The sequence below is a fragment of the Nanorana parkeri genome, unplaced genomic scaffold (genome assembly GCF_000935625.1).
Source record: "Nanorana parkeri isolate BGI_ZX_2015 unplaced genomic scaffold, ASM93562v1 scaffold1199, whole genome shotgun sequence".
In the NCBI taxonomy this organism is placed as follows: domain Eukaryota; kingdom Metazoa; phylum Chordata; class Amphibia; order Anura; family Dicroglossidae; genus Nanorana; species Nanorana parkeri.
In genome coordinates this window covers 168,685-194,050 of record NW_017307467.1, presented here as the reverse complement: position 1 = coordinate 194,050, position 25,366 = coordinate 168,685, and the positions used below count along the sequence as shown (strand labels likewise).

Here is a 25,366-nt window from a genome sequence, read left to right as displayed (position 1 = left end):
GGGGGGGTCATGTGTGAATTAACCTATTTAAGTGGCAATCAATAATGGAAATAATCAATAGCAATCAATAATGGAATTTTCATTGCACAGAAGACTGTCGGTGTTAAGGAGGATCTGGTGGAGAGTCTATCCATATCATCACAGATTACATAAAAAACTACATTCCCCTACCCTGTTCGTTGAGAAAGTAATTTACTCCTCCATTACCAACCATCCGTCGCACATCGGCTCGAACTATGAGGTTGAGTTATTTTCACTCACCTCATAGTTCTCCTTTAAAGGATTCAAGGGGGAAGTGATCATAACTGGAGCAGACAGAATCTGGAGCAGTTGCCCATGGCAACCCATAAGCATCTCTCTTCAGTTTGCTCAGGTAACAATTAGAAAATGAGACAGAGAAGCTGACTGGCTGCAAATCTGCTCTAAATTTTGTGTGCTCCAGTTTTGATAAAGGATAAGTAGAAAGGTTCTTGTTGCATGCCTTACCGGAGATCCCATGTAATGGGAAGGGTGATTAGTTTTGATAAATTCCCCCCTCAGTGTATACCATGTTCTGTTCAGATCCATTAGTAGAAATATGACCTTTGTCCACACAGAGAGTGCAACAATAATATAAAACAAGACAGCCAGCAAACCTAGGATTTTCAAGTGAAGTTTATGGTTGCCACCCAAGCTGGACTTCAAACATGTCTGCCCTTGTTCATTTCTATTATATGGGGATGGGAAGATTAGTATTTTACACCAGAAGGATAAAACAGGAAATGACCAGGACACAGCATGTCTGGCAAGATAAAAGGGTATTTACTGTACTTGCCCAAATCTATCTTAGCCTGAAACAAAATGCAGCCACTACGTCTAAGGACTGGTAAACCGCATGTAGGTAGGGGCATTATGGCCAATGGCCACTAGATGCCCCCATGGGGCCCTGGAGATAGATGCAGCTCTGGTGTGGGGAGACTCTGTGTCCCAGGAGAGTTGATTTATAGGGGGCGCCCGAGAGGGGAAGAGAGAGCAGTTCAGCAGAGCAGTACAGGAGAGCAGAAGTCTAAGACTGTATGCAGAGTCTCCGGAGGGAGACTGATTCTAAAACATATGCTGGTCCATGGGAAGGACAGGACCAGGCCTAGGACTATGTAGAGCTATAGATATTCCACAGTTTCCCCTGGAGGGGGAAACCACAGCGTTAGGACTGACAAGAATGGGATTCCAGAGAATAGTGAGAAGCTGTAAGACTGACGATATTTGCCAGTGGGCCTCTGGCCGAAGTAAGTCGTGGACTGCACCTTGGCTGTTCTTCTCTCTCTCTAAATTGTATCACCATGCAACTATCAAGAATTGTGCCGTCATCCCATTCACGGGTGGCTGAACGTATGCTTTGTTCTGTTAATACCTTTAAGTAAAACCAAGAAAAGACTATCTGTGTGGACTGGTTCTTCTCCCTCCAACCTCTGAGAAGGTGGGGGTTCTATAGGAGTGTGATATTGGACTGTATCGTGGCTGTAACCATCCTGAGGAGGGTAGGTGTGCAAAGGGGCTATGCCCAACACAGGGTGCCGTTCATGGTGGCCTTTCTCCCTATGGGGGAGGAAGCGCCGCATACCGCAGAGGCGGTTGAAGCCATGAGGCCCTGTGTGCGCAGTACTACACATGTGGGAGTGTTTGCACAAGGCCAGAGCCGTGGCCCCTGACCGTGGGGTGCCTGGTTTTGAGTTGCATACACGGGGTTACCAGAGCCAACCCAAAGGGAACACACACGCAACACCCCGAGAGTGAACCCCGCCTACACGCAGTATATCACATTTTGGTTTTTGGTTTAGTTAATTTAGGATGCTGGGATGTACAATAGGTCAGAAGGCTATCCGTCTTCTAGACTGTTTCTACATTAATTTAATGCATGTCCACTGTTTGTTTGATGTAGTCTAATTCCAGGTTAAAATACAGTTGAATAAAATCCTAGAGGTATTTATAAAGGCATATACTGTAGGTAACTATACTAGGTATCTAAAGCTTCTGGGAAACTGAAAAGAAAGAGTGCGTTTTCTATGTGTAACAAACTCACAGTGTGCAGTGAAATCTGATTAAGCAATTTCAGTACAAAAAAAGGAGCATGTACAACTGTGCAAGACTGAAGGTAAGGCCGAAGTTCAGCTTCAACTTCACTCTTTCAGTCATGCTGATTGAAGACTTTAAATCTGCCACAATACAGAGTCCATATCTGGAAACCACTAATGAACATTACCATCATCTGACTCCTGGACTGTATACTGGTTCTAGGTACCTTTTACTTCACTCACAGAGAAAGAGTTCAGAGTCACTTCCTGGAACTAATTTACATGATATCGGTCAAAACAAGGCACACTCCGTCAGAGGCTTCTGAGGTTTTCCTTCATGACAGATTCCCTTTCAGATTAAGATTAATCTTAGAATTGATCAATCATATATTGCCTTTCACAGAACACTGCACTGTACCTTGTGTCCCGTACACAGCTAAACTCACGGCGCCTGTGTTCACTTCAAATATCCATTCATGTGCGGGGAAAATTAGAAGAAAAAAAACGCTTCTTCATGTGATTGAATGTTTAATGTGACAATAGATTCACTTCACCTCACTTAACACTTTTGTAAATCAAGCTCCTTGTCTTTAACTGCCATTACTCCTTATGTCTTTCGCAGTGACCTTTCCTTAGTACAATCAAATAGACTATGACTGCAATGATAGTGACAGCAGAATAGAAGTCATCATAGATGAGAAGAAATATGAGCGATGAAGTGACATTGTCAATAAAGTCTATCTCAATGGCATGGCATGAGCAAATACCTCTGTTCTACAACTATAGAGGATATATAAGTCATCTGTGAAGGAAATTTCAATTTTTGTAAAAAAGTTATGAATAGCACATAAATTGATAACTCTATACAGTTTTAGGTGCAGGGTGGTGACTTTATGTAATTTTAAAACTTTATGTCTTTGCCTACTGCCTTTGAAATCTGTTTTCTTGGAGTAAATGAGATAAATACAGAAGCTGCCCTTTCTAACCTACTTTTGAAAATGCTAGTTACCTAGCGGCTATTCTCACCTATCAACTCCAATATTCTCGGACCTGGAAGTTGGAAAAAAGTCAAAAGTTTTTAATTACTTGTGTTGGGTAATGGGCTTGAAATTCTAAATCCAAAGGCTCAGCATGACAGGCAGGCCACTAGTTGTTTTTTTATAAGAAGAGGTCTGCAGTAGCAACTTCAGTGTTTCCTTTAACAGGCCGAGGATTTCTTGGCCAGAAAGGATACTAGAAGAATTCACCTCTCACTGTGGAGTGTGTTTTTTTTTATATACAAAATATAATATTTCATTTATAAGGCCAATTATATTTGGATCTGGTGTTTGGAAATATAAAATAGTGTTGCTAAATTCTACTTCGCTTGCTGGTTCCACTGTTTTCAGAAGCTGTTAGAACTTTTACAGCCTTGGCATACCCTTCTACAGATATCCAACATGCTACAAAGTGAATAGTATACTGGCTCAGGAAAAGGTTAAAAAAAACACTGCAGTAAATGTAAAGATTCAAAATTTGAGTCAATGGGTTTGATTTACTAAAGGCGACTAGGCTGTTCACTTACATAGTTACATAGTTATAGATAGTTAGTCAGGTTAAAAAAAGACAAAAGTCCATCAAGTTCAGACTATAGAGTCGAGTTCAACCTATAGAGTTGAACCACTTTCAAATGGGATTTGCACTTTGCAGTGCAAACTGTGAATGTAGTGCAAAAAAATTACTTTGCAAAGAATACGCAGTCAGTATTTTTTGTTTCACATGATTAAATGATGGAAGTCAGCAGAGCTTCACCTCATTCACTAAACTAGGTGGAAAGTCCCTTGCAAATTGAAGAGCCTATTTATACAAATTTGGGTATCGCTATGCTTGATATTACTCACTTGTTCAGTGTAGGTAAATTATAAAGCTAATATAAATATTCCTAAGGAAGCCCAATGGCTGTATGACCTCAAAAATGTATCGGCAAATTGTGTCCTGTGCAGGGGAGTGTGCACAGTACAGTTTTACATCAATTTCTGTACATGGTATCTACATTTGGAGGACTCTGACTGTGTTCTTTTACTATTTAGTTCTTCATATTTACCAGATTTTTGGCCATGTAGACTGCACCCATAATCATGTCGTGCTCTGCTAAATTAACAAACATATTTGGCTAGTAGGCTATGTCCACAACTTTTATAGTAAGGATAATCATACACAAGGATAACTTTTAGAGCTTGACTTCTTCCATTAAATAAAAGCATAAAGTTGAAAGGGGAACTGTGAACTTCTGTGAACTTACTGTGGGGACAGATTTTAACTGCTTTGTGTTAAAATAGAAGAAAACAAAGAGATAGAGGGGGTGAGAGAGAGAGAGAGAGAGAGAGAAGAGAGTCAGAGAAAATTACATAGGTTTGAAAATGACACAAATCTGTCAAGTTCAACAATCAGCAAAGCTTGTATCCTCTGAGTTCTGACCCATAATTGATCCCAATGAAGGCAAAACACCCTTATAGAGTATTTTCAAATATTTTTTAATAGTGGAAGAAAAATCTTACCTCTGAAGGCAACCAGATCAGGCTTTGGATTAAATTCTGCTATGCATTTCTTAAAAATACAGGACACAGTTTATATTTTGCATTAGGTGCATTTTGGTGCAACTCTTCTAGTTCAAGATCATGATCTTTTACATCTATACATTGAGATTTTGAACATATACAGTTGATATAAGTTACACATTTTGTGAGTTTTATTTCAGGATAAAAAAGAATGCTCTAAATTTTTACCAAAAATGTGCAAGTTACTTTGGTACTATTTAAGGAAATTTAATTTACCATCACTTGAGCTTAACTCAAATTTGTGGTTGATTTTGAATTTCCATATGTAAATCTCACCCTTCCCTTAATTAAACTTTTTTTATTATTGATGACTCTTGAGTCAAATTTCTCATGAATACAGGATCAAATGCTGAGATCAAACAATATTTGACTTTGAAGTATTACTGTGCTAGTCTGTAACTACACCTTACCCATAAAAAAAATATTTTTCAGACTTGTCATGCTCGTTCATCAGTCATGTCTTGAGATGTTTCACTCATATACTGTAGAATCATCATAGAAATCCTTAAAAGTAGAACTAGTTCTGACCCACTTTTCTCATCTTTCAATTTCAGAGCCTCCTGATGAGATCAAGAAAGTGAAAAGGAAAGGGAATGAAAATCGACAGAACAAAAAGAATGGAAGAGTAAATCTCAGGAGAGAGGAGCATCTTGCCAATATTCTTCATGGGGTGGAGTCAAGAAGAAGCTCAGAAGGGAGAAGATCTTCTCTAGTCAGTGCTTTCCTTGAAAAGACAGCTGACTGTAAAACTGAAAAAATATATAATAATGAACTGTACCAAAGTGCAATGCAGGCCAAGCAACCAGCAGAAAGAAATTTACAGCACACCACAGCCTGTGAAATTGACCATTGCACAGAGTCTTTTGAAGATCCAGCAAGCACCGGCCAGTATGCAACAAACCTGGCTGAATGTGTACTGCAGGATGCATTTATCAGACTATCACAGTCTGACAGCTCTTTTACCAAGGAAGCTGCTGTCAGTATATCAGCTGGTGACTCCTTACTGTCTGGAGTTATCAGCAAAGAAAGATCACCTGCTGCAGTCCGCTCTTGGAATGACCTTCCAAAAATTGTTATAGTTCAGAGTCCAGACAGCTGTGATAGCCCAACTGAGTGGGTGGATGAGTCTCATTGGTCTGAGCAGGAAAATACTACAAATGTATATGATCACTGGACAGATGAGGATGGATCTTCAGGCTCCACACAAAGTACCTTAGAAGTAGCTTTAGCATGTGCAGCATCAGTTATAGGTACAATATCCAGTCCTCAGACGTCAGAGCAAAGTAAAGTAAATCAGTTAAAAAATGTGAATTCACAAGAGAGAGACAATTCTGAGGAAAGTATTTCAGACCTTCTAGGCTTTCCAAATGTTACTGTGGGGACAGATTATTCCTTGCCCACTGCTTTGTGTGAACTAACTAGAGTTGCAAGTGCAGTAGCCGTTTGTGGACTTGGGGGTCAAAAGAAAGACTGCTACCCTAGTACATCAAGTGGGCTTTTGGTTGCAGCAGATGCCTCAACAGCTGTGGCTTTACACTGCAGTATTGCACTGGGGACAAGTATGGAAAAATTCAAGGACAGCATTGCAAAGGTTCTGCTTAAAGAAGCAGCTGTAGTTTTGACAAGTCCAAGCACTTACAAAAATGTGGGAGAGTTTATTGAGTCTATGAATAACAAAATCCTGACCAATATAAGTTCTTCCAAGGTCATTCATGTGGGGGATGTTGTTAACGATGATCTAGCTCATAACTTATCTGATATGATACTGAGACATTCTGCTGAAAAGGAAAGTCAGAAACTACGGGTTACTGAGAGCCAAAAGTTCTCCACTAGTCCAAGCGATTTTGTGACAACTACTACTGATCTTCTATATAATGTGATGCATTTCACTTGCAAAAAAATGAGTGATCTAGTAGAAACTGGAGACTTACCTTTGAACACTGAGGCTGTTTGTCCAAGATCTGCAGGCCCAAACCAAACAGACAGTCAGAATGAATTACCTGACTTGCCAAAAGCTCGCAAGCTGTTGGGTCCAAGAAGTGATAGCAAAACAATTCAATTACACAGCTGTAGCACAGAACAAAAAGTTGAACCAGTTTCCCTCAAACAAAATGAAGTAAAGGAGAATGTCAAAGGGTGTTACAGTAATGGGGCTCAATCGCAAGTTAAACCGTCTTTCTCTAAACAGTGCCTGAAAAGGGAACGCTACAAACGTTACCATGATGAACATAAAGCTTTCTTAATCAGTGATGGTACTTTCTCAGATGATGAATGCAGACATTGGGCAGATAAGGGGTCCATAGATGGATTAATGAAATCAGGCAGTCAAGAAAATGTCAACTATGAAGGTAACATATCCAAGGAAATTAATGTAAGTTTACCTTTGAATAATAGTTACACACTGCATACTGTTCAGGTTGTACTTCCTGCAAAACATCCAATCAGTAATTACTACCTAACAGAGTTTGCAGATGACTTAGCAGAAACTGTTGTGTCTATGGCCACTGAAATAGCGGCCATATGCCTAGAAAACTCCAATGGAAAGCAGCCATGGTTTTGTGCCTGGGCAAAAGGAAGTGAATGCTTGCTGCCTCCTTGTAGGACAGTAAAAAGGAAGAAGGAGGCAACAACAGGTGGGGCAGTGGTAAGAAGGCATAGACCACCTCGCCTCAGTGAAATAAAAAAGAAGACAGATGAACACCCTGAGCTTAAAGAGCGACTTATGAACCAAGTGGTAGATGAGTCGATGAACCTGGAAGATGTCCAAGACCCTGTCAATGCTTTTGCAAATGAGGTGGCTTTAAAAATAATGAATCTAACAGAGCCATCAGTTGCAGATTCATTATGGCAGGGCCAAAATGTGTCACGGAATAGGTTGCATTGTGAGAGGTGGAGCAGAGGAAAAGCATCCAGTTATGAGAGTATCCCAGAGGAGGATTTAGATGCCAAACGTCTTCTCACACTTGGCCCTGGAAATACATTAGGGCAGCTATTCAGCAGAACAAGTTCAGTATCCAAACAGTCAAGCTGTGAAAGTATTACAGATGAATTTTCTAGGTTTATGGTGAATCAAATGGAAAATGAAGGAAGAGAATTTGAGCTACTATTGGACTATTATGCTGGAAAGAATGCAAGTAGCATTCTTAATTCAGCTTTGCAGCAGCTTTCCAGGAGGAACAGCCACTTGAACGTGCGACCCACCTGTCTTTCTAAACAGTCTAGTACAGAGAGCATTACTGAGGAGTTCTATCGCTACATGCTGAAGGAGATCGACAAAGACAACGAGGACAATTATTCCAGCAGAAATACTGCAGAATGGACAAACAATTTAATGCCTCCTTCACCTCGCACACCCTTCTGTTTCCGCCAGTCATCCATGCCTTGTAACAGATCATCTAGTGCACGTTTAACTGTAAATACTCCAGTCAAAGCAAACTCATTGGATGGGTTTGCAAGGAGCTCTTCTCGCGATTTTCTCAGCATTCAGCCTGTAAATGCCATATCTTCCACAAATCTCTGCAAGTCAGACTCTTGTTTATACCAAAGGTGCCACACTGACCAGGCAACAGATATGTTAATCCATGAGACCTGGTCCAGCTCCATTGAGGCATTAATGCGCAAAAATAAAATCATAGCAGACAGAACTGAAAGTATAGATGAACCACTACCAGCACACGTAGACAATTTTGTTAATAAGCTGGCTGTGGACATTGTTCAAAGTGGAAAATCTCTCAATGTTTCACACCAGGATTCACTTGAAGGCACAAATAAGGGAAGCTTTAATAGTAAGTCTGTTTCACAAAAACAATGCAAATTTACAGACAATCAAGAAAGCTTAGTCAACAAAATGTCATTTAGTACCATGGAGGTACCCCTTATACAGATTGAAGCAGAGCAGAGGGAAGAGACCGATAGAGAGGACCAAGAGAATGTGCCTGGGAACTCCAATTCTGAAGATAAGTTGGAGCAAGATGGAGCAAGAAGCATTTTTCATGGAGTAAGGTACATGTGGCAAATAAAAAAAAGACAAGTCACTGTCTTTATACCGAATTAAAATAATCTAGCATATTTAATGTCTACTTTTAGTATATAAACCTAACTATAAACTTATATTTTAGGTTGTTGTTATTACTGGATGTGAAAGTGTGAATATTGATTGACATTCTCTACACCTAGAATAAATAACTGAGATTGGAATGGAGATTAAACATTATCAGTTCTTCCTCCTGAATTGTACATTGTTGAAGTCTTGTGGTAGTTAACCGCAAACATTGTCAGTAGGCAAATAGAAGGGCTACACGTTGCTCCATTAAACTATTTTATTGGACAATCTTTCAAAATCTGAAGGTTTCACAGGACTCCCTATTAATGCCTTGACCCCTCAACCATTTTGAAGCCTGCATGGTTGTAGAAACAGGTATGGCATTATCTACTATTATAGTAAATGATATTGGCCAAAACTTTATTCTCCATGTAGTAAATGACAGCTACCACTTACGTAGCAAATGTGAGAATTCTACACCTTTTCTTCTGAATTTTTTTTTTAACTTAAGGCTTAGTAATGTATCTATCATCTTGCTTTTACCTTCACTTTTGTGACCTTATTCTCATCTTTACATTCTAAATTCTAAATTTGAAACTTTAGGTGGACTTACACTATATCTACAGTGTGTGTATGTATGTGTATAATTTATTCAAACTGCATTCTTTGCAATTAGTGCTAGGTTATTTTACAGTAACTGTAGTATTAATCACTTTCCCTTTGTGGCTCATTTAAAGCCTTTCAGTAGAAATTATATCAGGCATAAATGAGAAATGTGAATTCCTATCCTGGTTGATGTACACCATATATTTATGAAAAATATAGGGTGTGACTTATATTGACAGTATTCTGTACTGTACGGTTAGCGATGGGTAATTATACAGTAGCTGTAGTACTAATCACTTTCCCCTTTGTGTGTCATTTATAGTAGAAATTATGCCAGGTGTAAATGAGAAATGTGAATTCTTATATTCTATGTCCTCCAGGATAAATTCATCAAGAGAAATTTTAGCGCGAGGGTGAAAAAAAATCTATTGCACATCCAGAAACATCATGCTGATGTGATGATTTAGTTTGCTATAATTATGATACATTAAACAACTACTTTCAAAACATTTTGAAGAAATTACTTTTTAATTTTTTTTAAGATCTTGAGGTGACCACATGGTGAACTGGAATTATTTTGCACTACCGAATTAGAAGTTACTACAAATGATAGGCAATGTGACGTGTTCTCTTTAACAAATACCCTTTTCCATTTTCCTTTACTTGAAAGAACTTTCCTGTAAAAAAATTTGAATTAGATTTTGAGATGAACATAGCCGACCTCCTTGGCACTTTTTAATCTAGGCATTGCTGTAGTACACCAGCCCTCCCCACTCCCTTTTGTCAGTAATCGTTTGATCCAGAATATGCATAAACTTGGTTGGCTATGGTGCATTGATGCAAGTATAAAGTATATTTGTTTTTTACTTGTGAATTTTTTTAGAACCAATAAAAAATATCCAAAGATTCAGTTTATCAAAACTAAACATATTTAGTCCATTTAAGGACCTACCTTTATCCCAGAGTCCTTTCCTGCTGGTCAAGGGATTACTCATATTATACGGCCCTTTAGAAAAGCAGTGATAACAGTAACCCAAATCTACCAGTGACACCTCACCTTTAATCAGTGTGGAATAATTAAGACAACGAAAGCAGATTTTCCTTTGGTTGCTGTGGCTTACTTCACTTTGTGCTTTGCCATATAACTCCAATTGTGTTCCGACTGAACCTTCAAGAACATCGTGCTGTGATATGTAGGGCATTTGTTCAGCACAAATCTCTAACAGTTGTCAGTTTCTGTCAGATACCTTGTCTCTAAGTATCTTCTCTCCTATATAAACATTTAAGAAATTATTTTTAACAGTTCCAGACAGCCTGGGTGTCCAAATAGATCATGTATTTCTGCATTCATGCAGAGCTGTTTAGAAAGGATAGATGGTTATGTTCTCCAAGACATCGACTGATTTGCTGCCTGTCCCTACTGGGCTTTGTATTACTGACACATGTAACATGTCTTCACGCCGCAGACACTGCAAAACACGAACCAGAGCAAAGCTTTCCGGCTTGTGTTTTACATTTATCCACAATTCTCTTCTAAATTAAAGCACAATGGCTGCCTGGGTATGTCATCTATGTATTCACTGTGTGATACTAACCATGAAAAATGTACTGGTTGCATACTATACAATCAAACATTGCTTTTATTTTTCTCTAGATAGGCAGAGCCTCTAGATAGGCAGAGGGATCCGCTCCGGCTGCGGCGTCTCAGTATACCGCGAGCAGTAGCTCGCGGTATACTGAGCCTAGGGTGACGGGAGGACGCTAGTTTGTGTCCTCCCATTACCCTAAGGAGAACTATGGGGGAAAAGCCCTGACCCCATAGTTCTCCTTTAAACCAAGAACTTTGACGAAGACGCGTGGGCACAACAAGAAATTGGAGGGGGATGCAATATCATTTTAAACTGCGGTAAAAATGTGGAATTCACTACTACAGCTGTATCAGCAGAAAACATTAACAGTGTAAAAAAAACACTTGAATGAGTTCCTCTGTAAATATATAGGGTTATGGTATTCGCGCACACACACACTACATTGGTTATAGCTGGGATTTCCTCTAATTTCCTGCTGTGGCTATTGGACAGAAAGTCAACTACTTAAAATCCTCGATTACTCTATCCAAAACTCAAAAAAGATTAAAAGTTGATTTAATGAATGTACATTACAAGGCAAAGTGCAAATATAATAACTGGAATTCAATTTTAAGTCATGGTTAAACTTTGTATGCCTGGCTGCTTTTGATATGGGTTTTTTTCCACAGCAGGACATCCCAGTCAAAAAGCTTACAGAGCTGTGATGCCTTTTCAGAGGTGAAACCAAAGCCAGAGCTCCCCACTCCTCTCAGTAGCAGTGAGGACAGTACAGGCAGCTGGTCGCACCTTGTTAATGAGGAGGAAAACCCAGAGGACACCAGCAGCTTCCTGCAGCTCAGTGAACGATCCACCAGGTACTAGCACTGCATGTGTTCTGCAGATCAGTATAGAGAACAGGTCAGGAAAATTGCTAAACGCACTTATCCTTTAGAAGCAATATATAGATTTGCAGCAAGGAATGGCCCATACCAGTGAATTCAGCGCTACAGTTTCCATCTATATGCATTTATGTGGGTTGCAGTTCCTGTACAATTCAGTCTGCAGCTTATTTCCATCCATTTTCAGAAAATACATACTAATTTTTTAAATAGACCATTTTCTTTACCGCATTTTAAAAACTGCATCAATGGAAATGTGCCTTTCTTGTACAAGGTAGGTAGGCATTTGTATACTTCTTGTGTTTGTTAATGCATTGAAACGTCCATTTGGTAAAATGAAAAGGGAGCAAACATACATTTTTTGAATCAGGATAAGAGCTGGGTTTCGTAGAGGGCATGTACTTGCTAGTGGTTGTTACTGTTACTCATGTCGTACAATTACTTAGACTCCAAACTCTCCACCATTCCAACAGCAATGGCAACTGCAGTACAACAAGCAGTGTAGGTGCTGTGGACCTGGATGCCTTTCTGGAAGTTATTTCACCTGAAATTACTCCTGAAATGTGAGTACATTTTAAGTGCCTTTAATCCATGCCAGTCAATCTCTACACAAACGAGGAGTTGATGCCACTGAACACCCAACACTAAACACATTCAACTGTACCGTTTTCTTACATAAGCAAAAACCTGCTTTATCCTTTCATAATTCCTTATGACCATATGGATCAAGCTGCTTCTTTTACTTTGGTAATCCCTTTATTAAGGGGGGCGAGATTTGGAACATGTAATTATTATTTCAGTATGAGAAGAAGAATTGTATTATATATACAGTATATTAGTTAAATAAATATATATATATATATATGTGTGTGTGTGTACAAGCTTCATTTTTTTGGTTTAGTATTGATGCCATAGCACCCAAAACTAAACGAACAGTGCAGCAGAGTGACGTGGTTTGACTGAATGCTGACATGGTGTGTTTGGTTCTCTAGAGTTTTCGCCTTGGCCTTTGGTAATTTTTGCCTCATCTTGGTTACCTGGATAGTCATCATTAGGTAGAATAAACATACACTCCAATATGATTATAACATTTCCAAGCTCTTCAACATAGCCAATGGTCCTATGTAATGTTCATCTCTCTGTAAACATGTTTTTTTTGTGTGATTCTAGAAGGGTGGACCATATGCTGTGCTTTCAGTTTCTATGTATCTGTTGTATGCAAGCAGAGGAATAGTTTTGGAAGGCAACACATGAATAGCTGATGACATCTGCTTCAGGGAATAGTTTTTTGCTTAAAAAGCCAGATTTGCTTAAGTTGTTCTTGGCATCCACTGAAAAAATAGTCCCCTTCTGACACCAGCTCTACTTAAAACCTACTGGCAGACTAGAATCACTAGCACTTGCTGAGAACTGTCATTCTGGAGTGTAGGGGCAAGATGCGGGATAATGTCATCATGGTAGCAGTTGCAGGGTGTCATCATGATGTATCTATGGTGATTTGGTCTCTAGTGCAGTGATAGACTATATTGCTTCTGCGGAAGCTAACATGGCATCCTACTAAAAGAAAGAGTTATAAGAAAAACTTACACCCAAAAATGGGACCCACATTCATCTCTTGGCTTGTAAGGGTAGTAACATACTGAGCACCATTAAAGTGACATTAAACCCTCAGATTTTTTAACATAAACCAATACTGTAATGTGCGCCTTACTGTAATCCATGGTAGTTTCCCTTCTCTTTGCTGCTCTTCCTTTTAAATCCTCATGTCTTCTCATGCTTGGGGAGAACTTCCCTTTGCAGCTGAGTGCCTCTTCCTGTAGTGCTGGCTCAGGTTGTGAACCTACACACAGACACCATATATCCATTCCTGAGACAAGGCAGTCTGCTGCAAAACAGAAGTTCTGCCCAGCATGAGAAGACATGAGGATTTAAAAGGAAGAGCAACAAAGAGCAGGGAAACAACCATGGATTACAGTAAGGCACACATTACAGTATTGTTTTATGTTAAAAAATCTGAGGGTTTAATGTCACTTTAAGTTTTATGTGCCTTGAGAAAGCTATGCCTTCTTAATGGCTGATATGCCTCTGGTCCAGCCTACTAAAGCAGGTTCATGTAGGGGATAGCAAGGGGCCCGAAGGAGGACTAACATCACAGTGTGTTATTGGTGGGTTGAAGTTAGTAGTGGAAATCATCAGAGGCCCTGTATGTTGGAGTTATACCCTTAACCACTAACTGTTATGGAAGTTTATTAGTGTTTTACCAGTTGATGTGGACTCACAGTGACTTGGATAGCAGTCCCATAATGGCTACTAATTATAGCTGATTTACTATAGGATTTGAGAATGTTCATACATTAAAATGTGTTAACATTCACTTTAAATAATCAAATCATATGAAAAAGAAAAGGCATGTTTACATATTTCATCTGCACATAACTGGGTAATTGAAACAAATGAACATTTTCAACTCCTTTAGTAAATCTGCCTCATTGGATTTTATTGAGAAGATGCAGACATGGAATGACATGCCAGTGCTTACTTCCTAAGGAATTTTGTTAGATTATGGTTACTTCATTTTTTAGAGTTTATTGCTGAGTACTGCAGTCCACCACAACATTACACTATTCCCACTATTCACACATTGAAACAAAAGAACATAGGCCACGATTAGTCAGTATTCATAAATTTGGGGTCGGTTGTGCTGCATCCCACCCACTATCCAATTGTCACAAGAGATGAATTGGTTAGCTGGGTTGCACAAATCATCAACAAGTATATGGAAAGCCATGCTTTGAAAATTGGTCAGTCAGTACAGTAAAAAATAATCAAACATCAAAGTTTTGATTGCCACCATGTGTCGATTATTATGTCTCACTGAGTTTTAGGTTATTGAGAAATATGAATACCTAGATAAAAAATCTTTATGAATAATAAAAAATATATTAGTTTTTAGGGTACACAGAGCCCTGTTAGGTGCCATTTAAATGTTGCTTTTAGGTCAGTGTTGGCGAACCTTTGACACGCGTCATAGGTTCGCCAACACTGGGGCCTCTATAGTTGGCAGTGTTCTGCATTACTGTATAATGTATTGCTAGGATATGTAGTCCTCGATAGTTGGTGGTATTCTGCACTACTATATAATGTATTGTTAGGATTTGTAGTACTCTACAGTTGGCGGTATTCTGCATTGCTGTATAATGTATTGCTGGGCTATGTAGTCCTCTATAGTTGGCGGTATTCTGCATTGCTGTATATTTTATTGCTGGGCTATGTAGTCCTCTATAGTTGGCGGTGTTCTGCATTGCTGTATATTTTATTGCTGGGCTATGTAGTCCTCTATAGTTGGCGGTATTCTACATTGTTAAATAATGTAATTGTTGAGATTAGTTCCTCTATAGGTTGGAGTCAGTGGCAGAGCTACCAGGGTCACAGAGGTCACAGCTGCAACTGGGCCCAGGTGCTCCACCACTGACTCCAAGCTGTAGAGAGACTATTCCCTTGCAGTGTGCTGCAGGACATGTACCTTAGTAGCACACTGCAATGGAACAGTTCACTCATTAGCACAGTACAAAGGTACATGTCACTCTGTAATAGGAATGCACTGATACCGGTACTTCTGCTAGCATGAAGCTGGCTTTCCGGCCAATCAGGAAGCCGCACAGCGTGTCATTACCCACTTACTTACCCCCAATACCAGAACTTCCGGTCAGAGGGAGATGGGGCCGGCTTCCTAGCCAATCAGAAAGCCAGGCAGCGGGTAATGACTCGCCGCCCAGCTTCCTGATTGGCCTGGAAGCCGGCTTCACGCTGTTTGGCTGTCTCGATGCTGATTGGCCAGGAAGCGGGTTTCCCAGCCAATCAGTATTGAGTTGGCCAAACAGCATGGAGTATCAGGATTGGTGCATCCCTACTCTGTAGTGTAGTTAAAACCTCTTGTATTGTGTTTATCTTCTAAGATTTAGGCTGGGTTCACACCTGAGCGGTTTTATTATGCTCGTTTTTCAGCTTGTTTTTTCGTTCAGTGAAACGCGCGTTTCACTGGTGGTATGATTTCAGTGAACGCGCTGTAAAACGCCCAGGTGTGAACCAGGCCTAAAGCACATAATTAGTTCAGACAGTTGAATTAAGTGTTTTTCTAAAAGAAATCATCAGTATTCAGATCTAAGTGCACGGTTGGCACTTTGAGATACATCCGATGGTTTAATTATCCAGTTTAGGCACCCGGGCTCAAAAAGGTTTGCCTTCACTGCTCTCGATCATTCTCTACCTAGCTTTCTAGACATTGGTACAAAATTGCCTCTTGTAGACAGCATCTGAGTTCAACATAACGCACAACTAAAGTGCTAAATAAAGCCATGCTAAAATATTTCTCTTTTGTTTTGTTTTGTTTTCTCACCAAGAAAACCAGAAGAGAAGACAGTGACCAAAGATCTGCTTGAAAATCCAGACGGTAAGGAATTTTACAAACATATATTCATAGGGCTGTCAGGCAGGTGATTCGGCTGCTGATGACACATCCTCAATAGTACAATGACCAAAGTAGAGAAAACAAGATCAGAGTTGACCCCTCGCTATGCTGGAATGCTGCAGATTCTCAAATGCTAGTGAGGGACCAGCAAAGCAGAGACCCCATAGGAAAAGGTATGTGGTCTCTTAGCGATCTTGTCTGCCGAGCTGTCGCCAGTGAAAAGAACGCGTGTTTAACATTAACCTTAAAGTGAAACTAAACTCAGGAGCTAAATCTTAAAAATGCATTCAGGTACCTTAATTATTAACAAAACTGTACCTTATTTGTGTATCACTCAGCTTTAGACTTTCAAATCATCTCTGAATTGGTGCTGACACTGGAGGGTGGCTACTTTTGTTCCCCATGGTCCCTTTGTGTTGTAAAGTAGTCACTGCTTCAAGCTTGCTCCGTGATAGACTACAATCTCATGTTAAGTTTACTTGTTACTTATTTGTATTTAGAGAAAACAACCACTAGCACCAACTTTCCCCATCCTTCGTGGAAGAGGAAAGACTTCAGAGACACGGGGCAGCTCCTTACAGTCAGGGAAACTGGTTATCAAACAGAAGAGAAGCACAAGGAGTGCCTCCATACTGTAAAAACTACTTTATTAAAATGTAAAAACAACTAAAATGAACTCACAAACAACCAATAAAAGAGGCCTGTAGTACCAGGATCACAGGAAAGCTGAGGATGGACGAACACTCAAGGCTTCAAATATGCAGATGGGGAGCTAGGTCCATCTTACTGCACATCAGCCCTCTGGTTGACGTGTTTCTGGGGTCGGACCCTTTTGTGAACTTTGTACCCCAAATGCAGCAAGAAAGGAATTGTCTGCTATTTATGGGAAAATGGAATGTCGTTTGGTTGTTATAGGTTTTCATAAATTGCACATCATTGCTCTTTACACTTAAGATTGCATTATGGGAGAACTTCAAAGGTGCTCTTTAAGAAAAACATTGAGAATATACAGAGTTGAGTTCAGATTATATGCCAAGAGTTCAGTTCAGAATTGGATTTCCTATATGAGAAATGACTGATCGAGCAATGAGTTGATCGAGCAACTAGGCTTGGAGTGGGAAAGTGCAAAATTGGTAGAAACAGCATTATAAATGTTAATAGAGAGCTACAATACGATCATTTCCATTCCTATAACTCTCAGATCACACTTCACTTTCAAAATGTTCTGCTTCTAATCCAATAACATTACACAGGTGGTACCCTGCTGGTTCCTGTTTGATGTACCTATGATCACTTCTCTATGTAAAGGATATCTGTACTGTATGCAACACGTATGATATCAAAGAATGGTGTGGAATGATGCCTGCTTGTATTCTTCATACTGCTTTGGTGACAGTCATATCAAACTTCAAAGTAGTTTCAATTTATATGTAATGACTTACAACTCCAAAAATCTGTATCAATTTGAATGCCTTTATCATTGCAGCAAACCCGTTATTTTTTAGGAAAACAAAATCGATAGTTTTTAAGTACTTTGGTTGCTTTTGGCCCTGCATAACTAACTCTGATTATTTATAGCAATGTGTAATTAAATCTGGATTCCTGGCCTTCCACCATATCTACATCACTAGTTCCTTACATGTGTTCCAACTACCCTTAGCATAAGCACCTGGACCTCTAGTTATATTACCTTTCTGTACTCCCCTACACAGCTAGACTGGGAGAGGGCTTAGGCTATGCTGGATTGTAAATGTTGTCAGTTGAATAGTGGGTGTTTACTGGCAGGAGGAGAGATCAAAGTTCCATTTTATCTTATGTTGCAGAATGTACATCTGGTTTATCAGTTGGCACTGCCAGCTGTCACCAAGAGGTCTCAGTGTTGAACATCGATCTGAATTCAGATAGTTTTGATTCTGAGCTGTGCACAACACTACAGTGGATTGCTGCATCGGAGCTAGGAATTCCCACTGTCTACTTCAGGAACTCTCAGGAAAGCAGGATTCAAAAGGTCAGTTGTCCAAAGGTGGTGTGTATTTTTAAGTAAATATGAGTATTTTCATACAAATGTTCTCTTCCTTTTCTCTCAGTACATTTATTTTTTAGATTAATTTAAAGTAGACCTGTCATAGGAGAAATACAAGGGCTACAATTGCAGACCTCTGTTTAAAAATGATAGATGATTAGAAGATACCCCAGCCCCCTGCTTTTAATACATCTATTGACAGACCTGGAACAATTATGTAAATCAGGAACATCATAGAAGAGTTAGAAGTCCTCAGCTGCATACTGGCTACAGGTCACTGATTTAAGGTTATGAAGTAAGAGGGTCAGCAATGGTTGCCACCATATTTTTCTTATGACAAGCTCCCTTTCAGAGGCCGGGAAAAGAATACTGAAACTATTGAACTTTTTTTATACTAACATGCCTGTTTGCACATAAGCGTTTAAAAGGAATTCATGCTCCTAGAGACAAGGAGCATATGGAGAAAGTAAACCTGTGAGCCATTTTAAAGTTATAAGGGTAAAAGTCTTGCCTAGGTGCGGGCACTACAAGGTGCCTGCTATCAGGTTTGTTGGCCATAGAAACCTCTTGTGTGCCTCTCTGATCTTGATTTTACTTATTCAACATTCAACATATATATTCTGATGAGGGCAACTCAGTGGCCAGTATGTGCCTCATTAGGATATTGTATGTGAACTAGTTAGCTCAAGAGATGGGGCTTAGTCCTCGAGTCAGGAAAGTTAATTCCTTATTAACAAAGTGAAGCCAGTTTCAAATATGATTTTATGGCTACCAAAATTAACAGCAGATGTCTTGTAGTGCTTTTCATATCAAAAGCTTAAAGTAGCTGGTTAGAATAAAAGGTTTAATCCTCAGGGCTGTCATCCTTGTACTTGCTTCATTATTTAGTAAATCATTGAATGGGAACGGTGAAGCCAGTGAAGTGTTAGCACACCTAATGAGAACATGTTGATATGTCTGAGAGATTCTTTAATCAGTAAAGGAACAATAAAGATGACAACCCCAAAATACAGTATGTACCTTGAAAAACAAATGTGTGAGCTTCCATATTCCAGTCTTCACACACATGTTCCCTTTATCTCTATTCTGTCTCTTTAATATATCCAGTATGATAGTGGATGTCTTACGTCTTCTTCCCATACCAATGATTTAAATGTTGCAGTAAGAGCACCTATAGCCACACCACAGCCTCGATCCCCCAGAGCACTACCAAACTGTGGAGCGCTGTAAGGTCAGGACTGGCAGATTGGCACCTGTGACATTTGTCAGTAGGGCTGGTATATCTGAGAGTGAGCCAAGTTCTGTGGGTTCTTCAGCTTTCATTCATTTAAACAGAAAAGTGTAATGCAACCTTTATATATGATTTCCTTTTATCTCAGCATTGCACTCTCTTATTTATACCATGTGAATAATAGTGCTCCAATTTACCTGGTACAATTTAATTATGTACATAACTGTTCTATACACTGCCTGACCACAGAAAAAGTCACAAACTTTAATATTTTATTCGACCATTTTCAGCTTTGATTACACCATGCATTCGCTGTGAAATCATTTCAATAAGCTTATACAAGGTCACAACTTTTATTTTCGTCCAGAGTTGCATTCATTTTTCACCAAGATCTTGTAGTAATGATGAAAGAGTGTGACCACTGCGTAAAGTCTTGGGGTGGGTCAATGGGGTTAATGTCTGGACTCTCTGGTGGCCATTCCATGTGTGAAAATGAAGTCTCATGCTCCCTGAACCACTCTTTTATAACTTGAGCCCCATGCATCCTGGAATTGTCATGTTGGAATATGGCCGTGCCATCAGGGAAAAATAAAACATTGATGGTAATACCTGATCATTCAGTATATTCAGGTGGGTAGCTGGCCTCATCTTTTGGGGACATAATCCTGCTGAACGTAGAACTATTATCCAGTGGAAGGCTCTGACCTAATTGCTTAGCTAAATCCAGGTGGTTTGGCCAGGCAGTGTATAACATGGCTATTTTTATTCCCAAGCTCCCTCTGGGAGCTCCACTATTGCAAGTTATTATTATTCATACTGCGGAGCCTACCATACTGAGTAGCTTATGAATTCTAATATTTTACTACTTTTTACCATACTCATTTTGATTAGAGAGTAACTCCTAGCCCTCAAGTATTCTGTAGCTTTCAGCAGTACAATGTAATTAGCCACTGAAGGATGCCTCTAGTTGCTGTTGGTTACTAGTCTTCGCACATTATTTTTTTCCTTACTCAGGCAGCCCATGTTGCAAAGGTTACAAACCCAATGGAATATATGTACATACCTGTGAATTAAACCTACTGCAGGTACAAAGAGCCTTGTAGAAAACTAGTACATAATGTATAAAATAATGTTAAAACCTTGTTCTTCTTATAGTTTCTGCAAGTCACACGATTGGTTCAGTCAAAGTCTTGGAAAGTTGGGGATATTTTCAGTGCCCTTATCCTTCACTGCAAGATACAGGAACAGGGGAGTGAAGGAGCACCCAGTTTCTTTGACTGGCTTCTGGAACTGGGATAATGCAATTGAAGGCCACTGCAGTGACAGTCATGGAGTTCACCGCGACCAATCTGAGCTCCCAATCTTCAGTACAACGCAAACAGACTTGTTTTTCTTTTCTTTTTGTATCATGACTGGGAAAGGATTGACAGATTGTATATTTAGAATGTATTAGATACAGTTTTTTTAGGCACGTGGGCCTTGCTTAATATTTTTCTAGCATATTTAAAAAAATATATGTACATATATATATATATTGCAAGGAAAGTGTTTGAAATCGCAAAGTTTAGTTGAACTGCGTGTTTATTTTTTAAGTCTGTACAGAATGACCAGTATATGAGGTATCTGAATTGGCACACACTGTGGTAATCCAGCAGTAAAAATACCATTCTCAGCTTCATGAAATGTCATGAAGTGAAATATAACGAATAGACATATATACATTACCCATTTCAATGAGAATAATTGCAGGTATTTAACTCATCCATGACCTAATGGAATACTCCATGCAGAACACAGAAAAAAAAACATGCATTACACACTTAATAGATATGTACTCCAGCTGCTTTTTGTTTTTGGATGTGCAATATTGAAGTAAAAGAAAGCTTTCATTGTTTTTGAGATTGCAGCCAGAAATTAAGCTTGTTCCTGTGGATTTTGGACAACATGCAAGGCATGACACACAATGCAGTTCTGTGCAGTAGTGGACCCTTCTCCATCACACATTAGAAACTTACCCCTAAATACGGGAGATAATTTGCAATTAAATGAATTTAATTCTGCAACTCTCTATCTTTCTTGAATACCGTATATACTCGAGTATAAGCCGTCCCGAATATAAGCCGAGGTACCTAATTTGACCAAAAAAAACTGGGAAAAAGTATTGACCCGAATATAAGCCGAGGGTGGGAAATGAGGCAGCTAACTGGTAGATAGATACCAATAAAATTACATTAATATTTATTTAAAAGAAAAATAACCTAGCTCTGTAAGTGGAAAAGGGGGTACAGGGCTACATATCATGTACTACGGATCATTTAACCCATTCATATTAGCAGAGGATAATTGTAAATCTATTGTTCAGTGCACTCTATATGTAGTATATAGTACATGTACATATAGAGTGCCTGCAACAATACATTTACAATGATCCTCTGCTAACATGAATGGGTTAAATGATCCATAGTACAGGGCTACATACAGATCATTTAATACATTCATGTTAGTATAATTGTAAATGTATTGTCTGCACTGTATTAGCAGTATATACTCTATATAGAGTATATACTGCTAATACAGTGCAGACAATACATATATAATTGCTTAATTAATCTCTCTCTCTACCCCCCCCCCCCCCTCCCCTCACTCACTGTGTGCCGGTGATCGGATCATCACATCACGGAGAGAGCAGGGACGAGTCAGCGGCGCGCTGATCCAGTGGGAGGAGCTCCAGGTGGGGTCCTAATTTAGCTGGCTCAGAGGTGCCTGCCCGCTAAATTACAACCCCACCTGGAGCTCCTCTCGCCTGATCAGCGCGCCGCTGACTCATCCCTGCTCCCCTGCTGTACTGGCGCTGCGGGGGTTTTTTTTTCTTCTTACTTACCTCGCCGAGCGTCGCGTCACTGCTGCTCCGGTGGGCGGCGCTCCGAGCGGGGTCATCTGGCAGTCTCCGGCCACCTAAATTAGGACCCGGAGACTGCCAGATGACCCCGCTCGGAGCGCCGCACACCGGGGCAGCAGTGACGCGACGCTCGGCGAGGTAAGTAAGATGACGCGCTGGCGCTGACTCGAGTATAAGCCGAGGGGGGCACTTTTCACCCAAAAAAATGGGCTGAAAATCTCGGCTTATACTCGAGTATATACGGTAATATGAAATGAGAGGAGCATTTGCAGTTTCTTGTCAGGGGTACTAGAGGATTCTTGCACACATTTAGCTTTACACCCCCTTCACCACTTTACCTTTTGCTCTCCTCCTCAGAATTTCACTCCCCTTTCTCAGTTCTCCTTCTCAGTGCTCAGCTGTCCTTCTGTGTGACCCTCCCTCCTTACCTCTCATTCTAAGTGCTGCACCCCCCTCCACTCTGTACTTCTCCAAACGCATTACAATTTTTTCAGTGCCCAACTTTCTGTTTACCCCATTTTATTAATCTTAAGCACACATGTTCCTGCTCTTGCTCAAGACAGAAGCCTTAAAAATTCACCTATTAGCTCCATCCCTCCACAATATTAACATCCTTTCCACCACTTTCATCCACTACTAGCTTCCCTTTTTCCCCCCCAAGTGAGGGGCGTTGCTAGACCCAGCAGCCAGGGTGCATGCCTCTGGTCTTCTAATAAGGGGCTCATTTATCATGGAGAACTTCTTTATATTGTGCTTCACTGTGCACACTCATTTGTGAAAATTGATGGAGCAGAGCGAGCCTCTATGATTGGATGAGAACCTATCAATGGTCTTTAACAGGTCATGTGGTCAGGCTCTCCTCAGGGTTTCTTTTCTTTTGAATACTCATTTATTTTTAATGCGCTCCACCGACTTCAGAGTCCTGAGACCAGGCAACAGCAGAGCAGTTTTGTAAAGCACATCGCTGTGCTTTATAAATGTGTAGAGAACTTTTTATTGTTAAATACTGCCATACTGCTGTTTTTTAAATGCGCCCCTACATTTCCCTGCATTTTACCATTACAATTCAATATAATTATGTCAGCTAGATTACATGGTGAATTCGAAAATCTGCAGTTTTGAAAGCCTATCTCCAGGTAAAAGAAAAATTACCCTAGCAGTGGGGCTACAACAGCACTGCAAAGATTAACTGCTTGTTTTTGTCTAGGCGACCGTGGTAAAGGACTTTAACTTACCTGATACCCGCTTCCACTGGCTTCAAGACCAGCACCCGCTGCCTCTTCCCCCCTATAGTTGGAGGCCCATCAGCATCTAATGCAAGGCCCACAGCCATGTATTATACTGAGGGTGAGTCTATGAGTGTAGGGGAGAGTGGTGGGCACCGACTGCTGGGTGAGAGGGGATCAGGTAAGCAAAAGTGCTTTTCACCATCCACCTAGACAAAAACGAGCAGCTAATCTTTGCAGTGTATGGGTAGCCCCAATGCAAGGGTAGTTGTTTTTTTACCTTGAGATAGGTTTAAAGAATTGCTGAGTTTCTACATGTATCTTTATTTCCCAGTTCCTTTTCCACTTAATAGTTTAATGATAATTGAATTATAATGAGATAATACATTCTATGCACAAAATAATTTTTGTAAGATCGTGTGTAATAGTGATATATATGATTATGAATTTCCGTCATTTCAAAAGAAATTACAGATCTGCTTCAGTGAGGAATTTTTTAAACCATTGAGAGGCATCCCACATACTAGCTTAACTAAGGAAACATAAAAGTAAGGTATGTGGAAATCAAGGAATTGCAAGCTACTTTATTTACAAACAGCCATAATGTTTGTTAGAGGGAATCCAACAAATACATATCTAGATATCATGTACATTTTGTGGTGATTATATGCTGATGTGAATTCTGATTTAGAAGCTACCTTAATGCCCTTGAAATTTATACCGTATATTATGTAAAGAATGTAGACGTGAATATGAAAGGTCAGGGAGGGTTTACATGCATATGTTTTATTTCCTTGATGTTGGCATTAGCACCCAAGATTAGAAAAGTAGTGAGCAATGTCCACTTTTTCCAGGTAGTGGGGTGGCATATTGCCCATGATGTAATTTTTAAGAACATGATTAAAACCCTACACAGCCATCTGGCCTACAATTGATTATCCTTTTCAGAGCATGTGAATCTTTAGTTATATGCAGTTGCAAGAGTTTTATATACAGCAGTCTTGCTGAGCTGTAGGTACATGTGAATAAGGGCACACTCTCATAGATGTTCTACCCCTTTAGGTCCAAATATGTAATTATTGCTTTAAAAGTTAATTAAAGTGAACCTGTGTAGGGAGGGGTAAGCACCATTTACACCTCTTGCTGCCTTGCATTTGCTGTATAACACCCTGGAAACCCATAAACACTGGGTTCTCCGTACTGGTCTGCCACTTAGTTCGTTACTAAGTGCACCTATCGAATAATTGGGAAAATAGCAGAGTTCATCTGTCAGGAAGCAGCACCGATGCCACCAACTTGGGCAAACGCCTTTAAGTTCAAGAAACCTTGACATTTTCTGGTGATCATCTCATTATAACAGTGGGAACAATGATGTATGCAGACATTTCAAAAAGGGGATATTTACTTTAGTCCAAACACTGAAGCTATTAGCAAATATAAAGTTACAGAATATTCCCATACACAGAAAATAAGAAAGTAATCTAACCAAAAATATGGATGACTTTTTTTTTTTACCTTGGCTTCTTTCACCAATATTGCAGAATTAACAGTTTGCCTCTTCCAGTCTGCAAAAAATGCCCTTCTCAGCTGGAATTCTGAATTTTTGCAGACGGGCCTCTGAATGTTCTCAATATCTCTCTTCTATCTAGTACTCTGCGTGTTTTACTTCTCTATCACTTTCCCTGCACTTATGACAATTACTGAAGGATTTCAACATGAGATTTGTGGAAATGCAGCAGCTGCATGGATCTAAAGG

The 25,366-nt window shown here is 39.8% G+C and overlaps 1 protein-coding gene across 1 annotated transcript in view; it reads left to right on the top strand.

Moving 5' to 3' along the window:
- SPHKAP (SPHK1 interactor, AKAP domain containing) overlaps positions 1 to 21,195 on the top strand; it is a 107,939-nt gene extending 86,744 nt beyond the window's left edge. The window contains exons 6-11 of the mRNA XM_018568500.1: positions 5,203 to 8,650; positions 11,557 to 11,739; positions 12,237 to 12,326; positions 16,164 to 16,213; positions 18,055 to 18,239; positions 20,641 to 21,195. Of these exons, the coding sequence (XP_018424002.1) occupies positions 5,203 to 8,650; positions 11,557 to 11,739; positions 12,237 to 12,326; positions 16,164 to 16,213; positions 18,055 to 18,239; positions 20,641 to 20,784 (4,100 nt within the window). The 3' untranslated portion in view covers positions 20,785 to 21,195. The remainder of the gene's footprint in view (positions 1 to 5,202; positions 8,651 to 11,556; positions 11,740 to 12,236; positions 12,327 to 16,163; positions 16,214 to 18,054; positions 18,240 to 20,640) is intronic.
- The last annotated feature ends 4,171 nt before the right edge of the window (positions 21,196 to 25,366 follow it).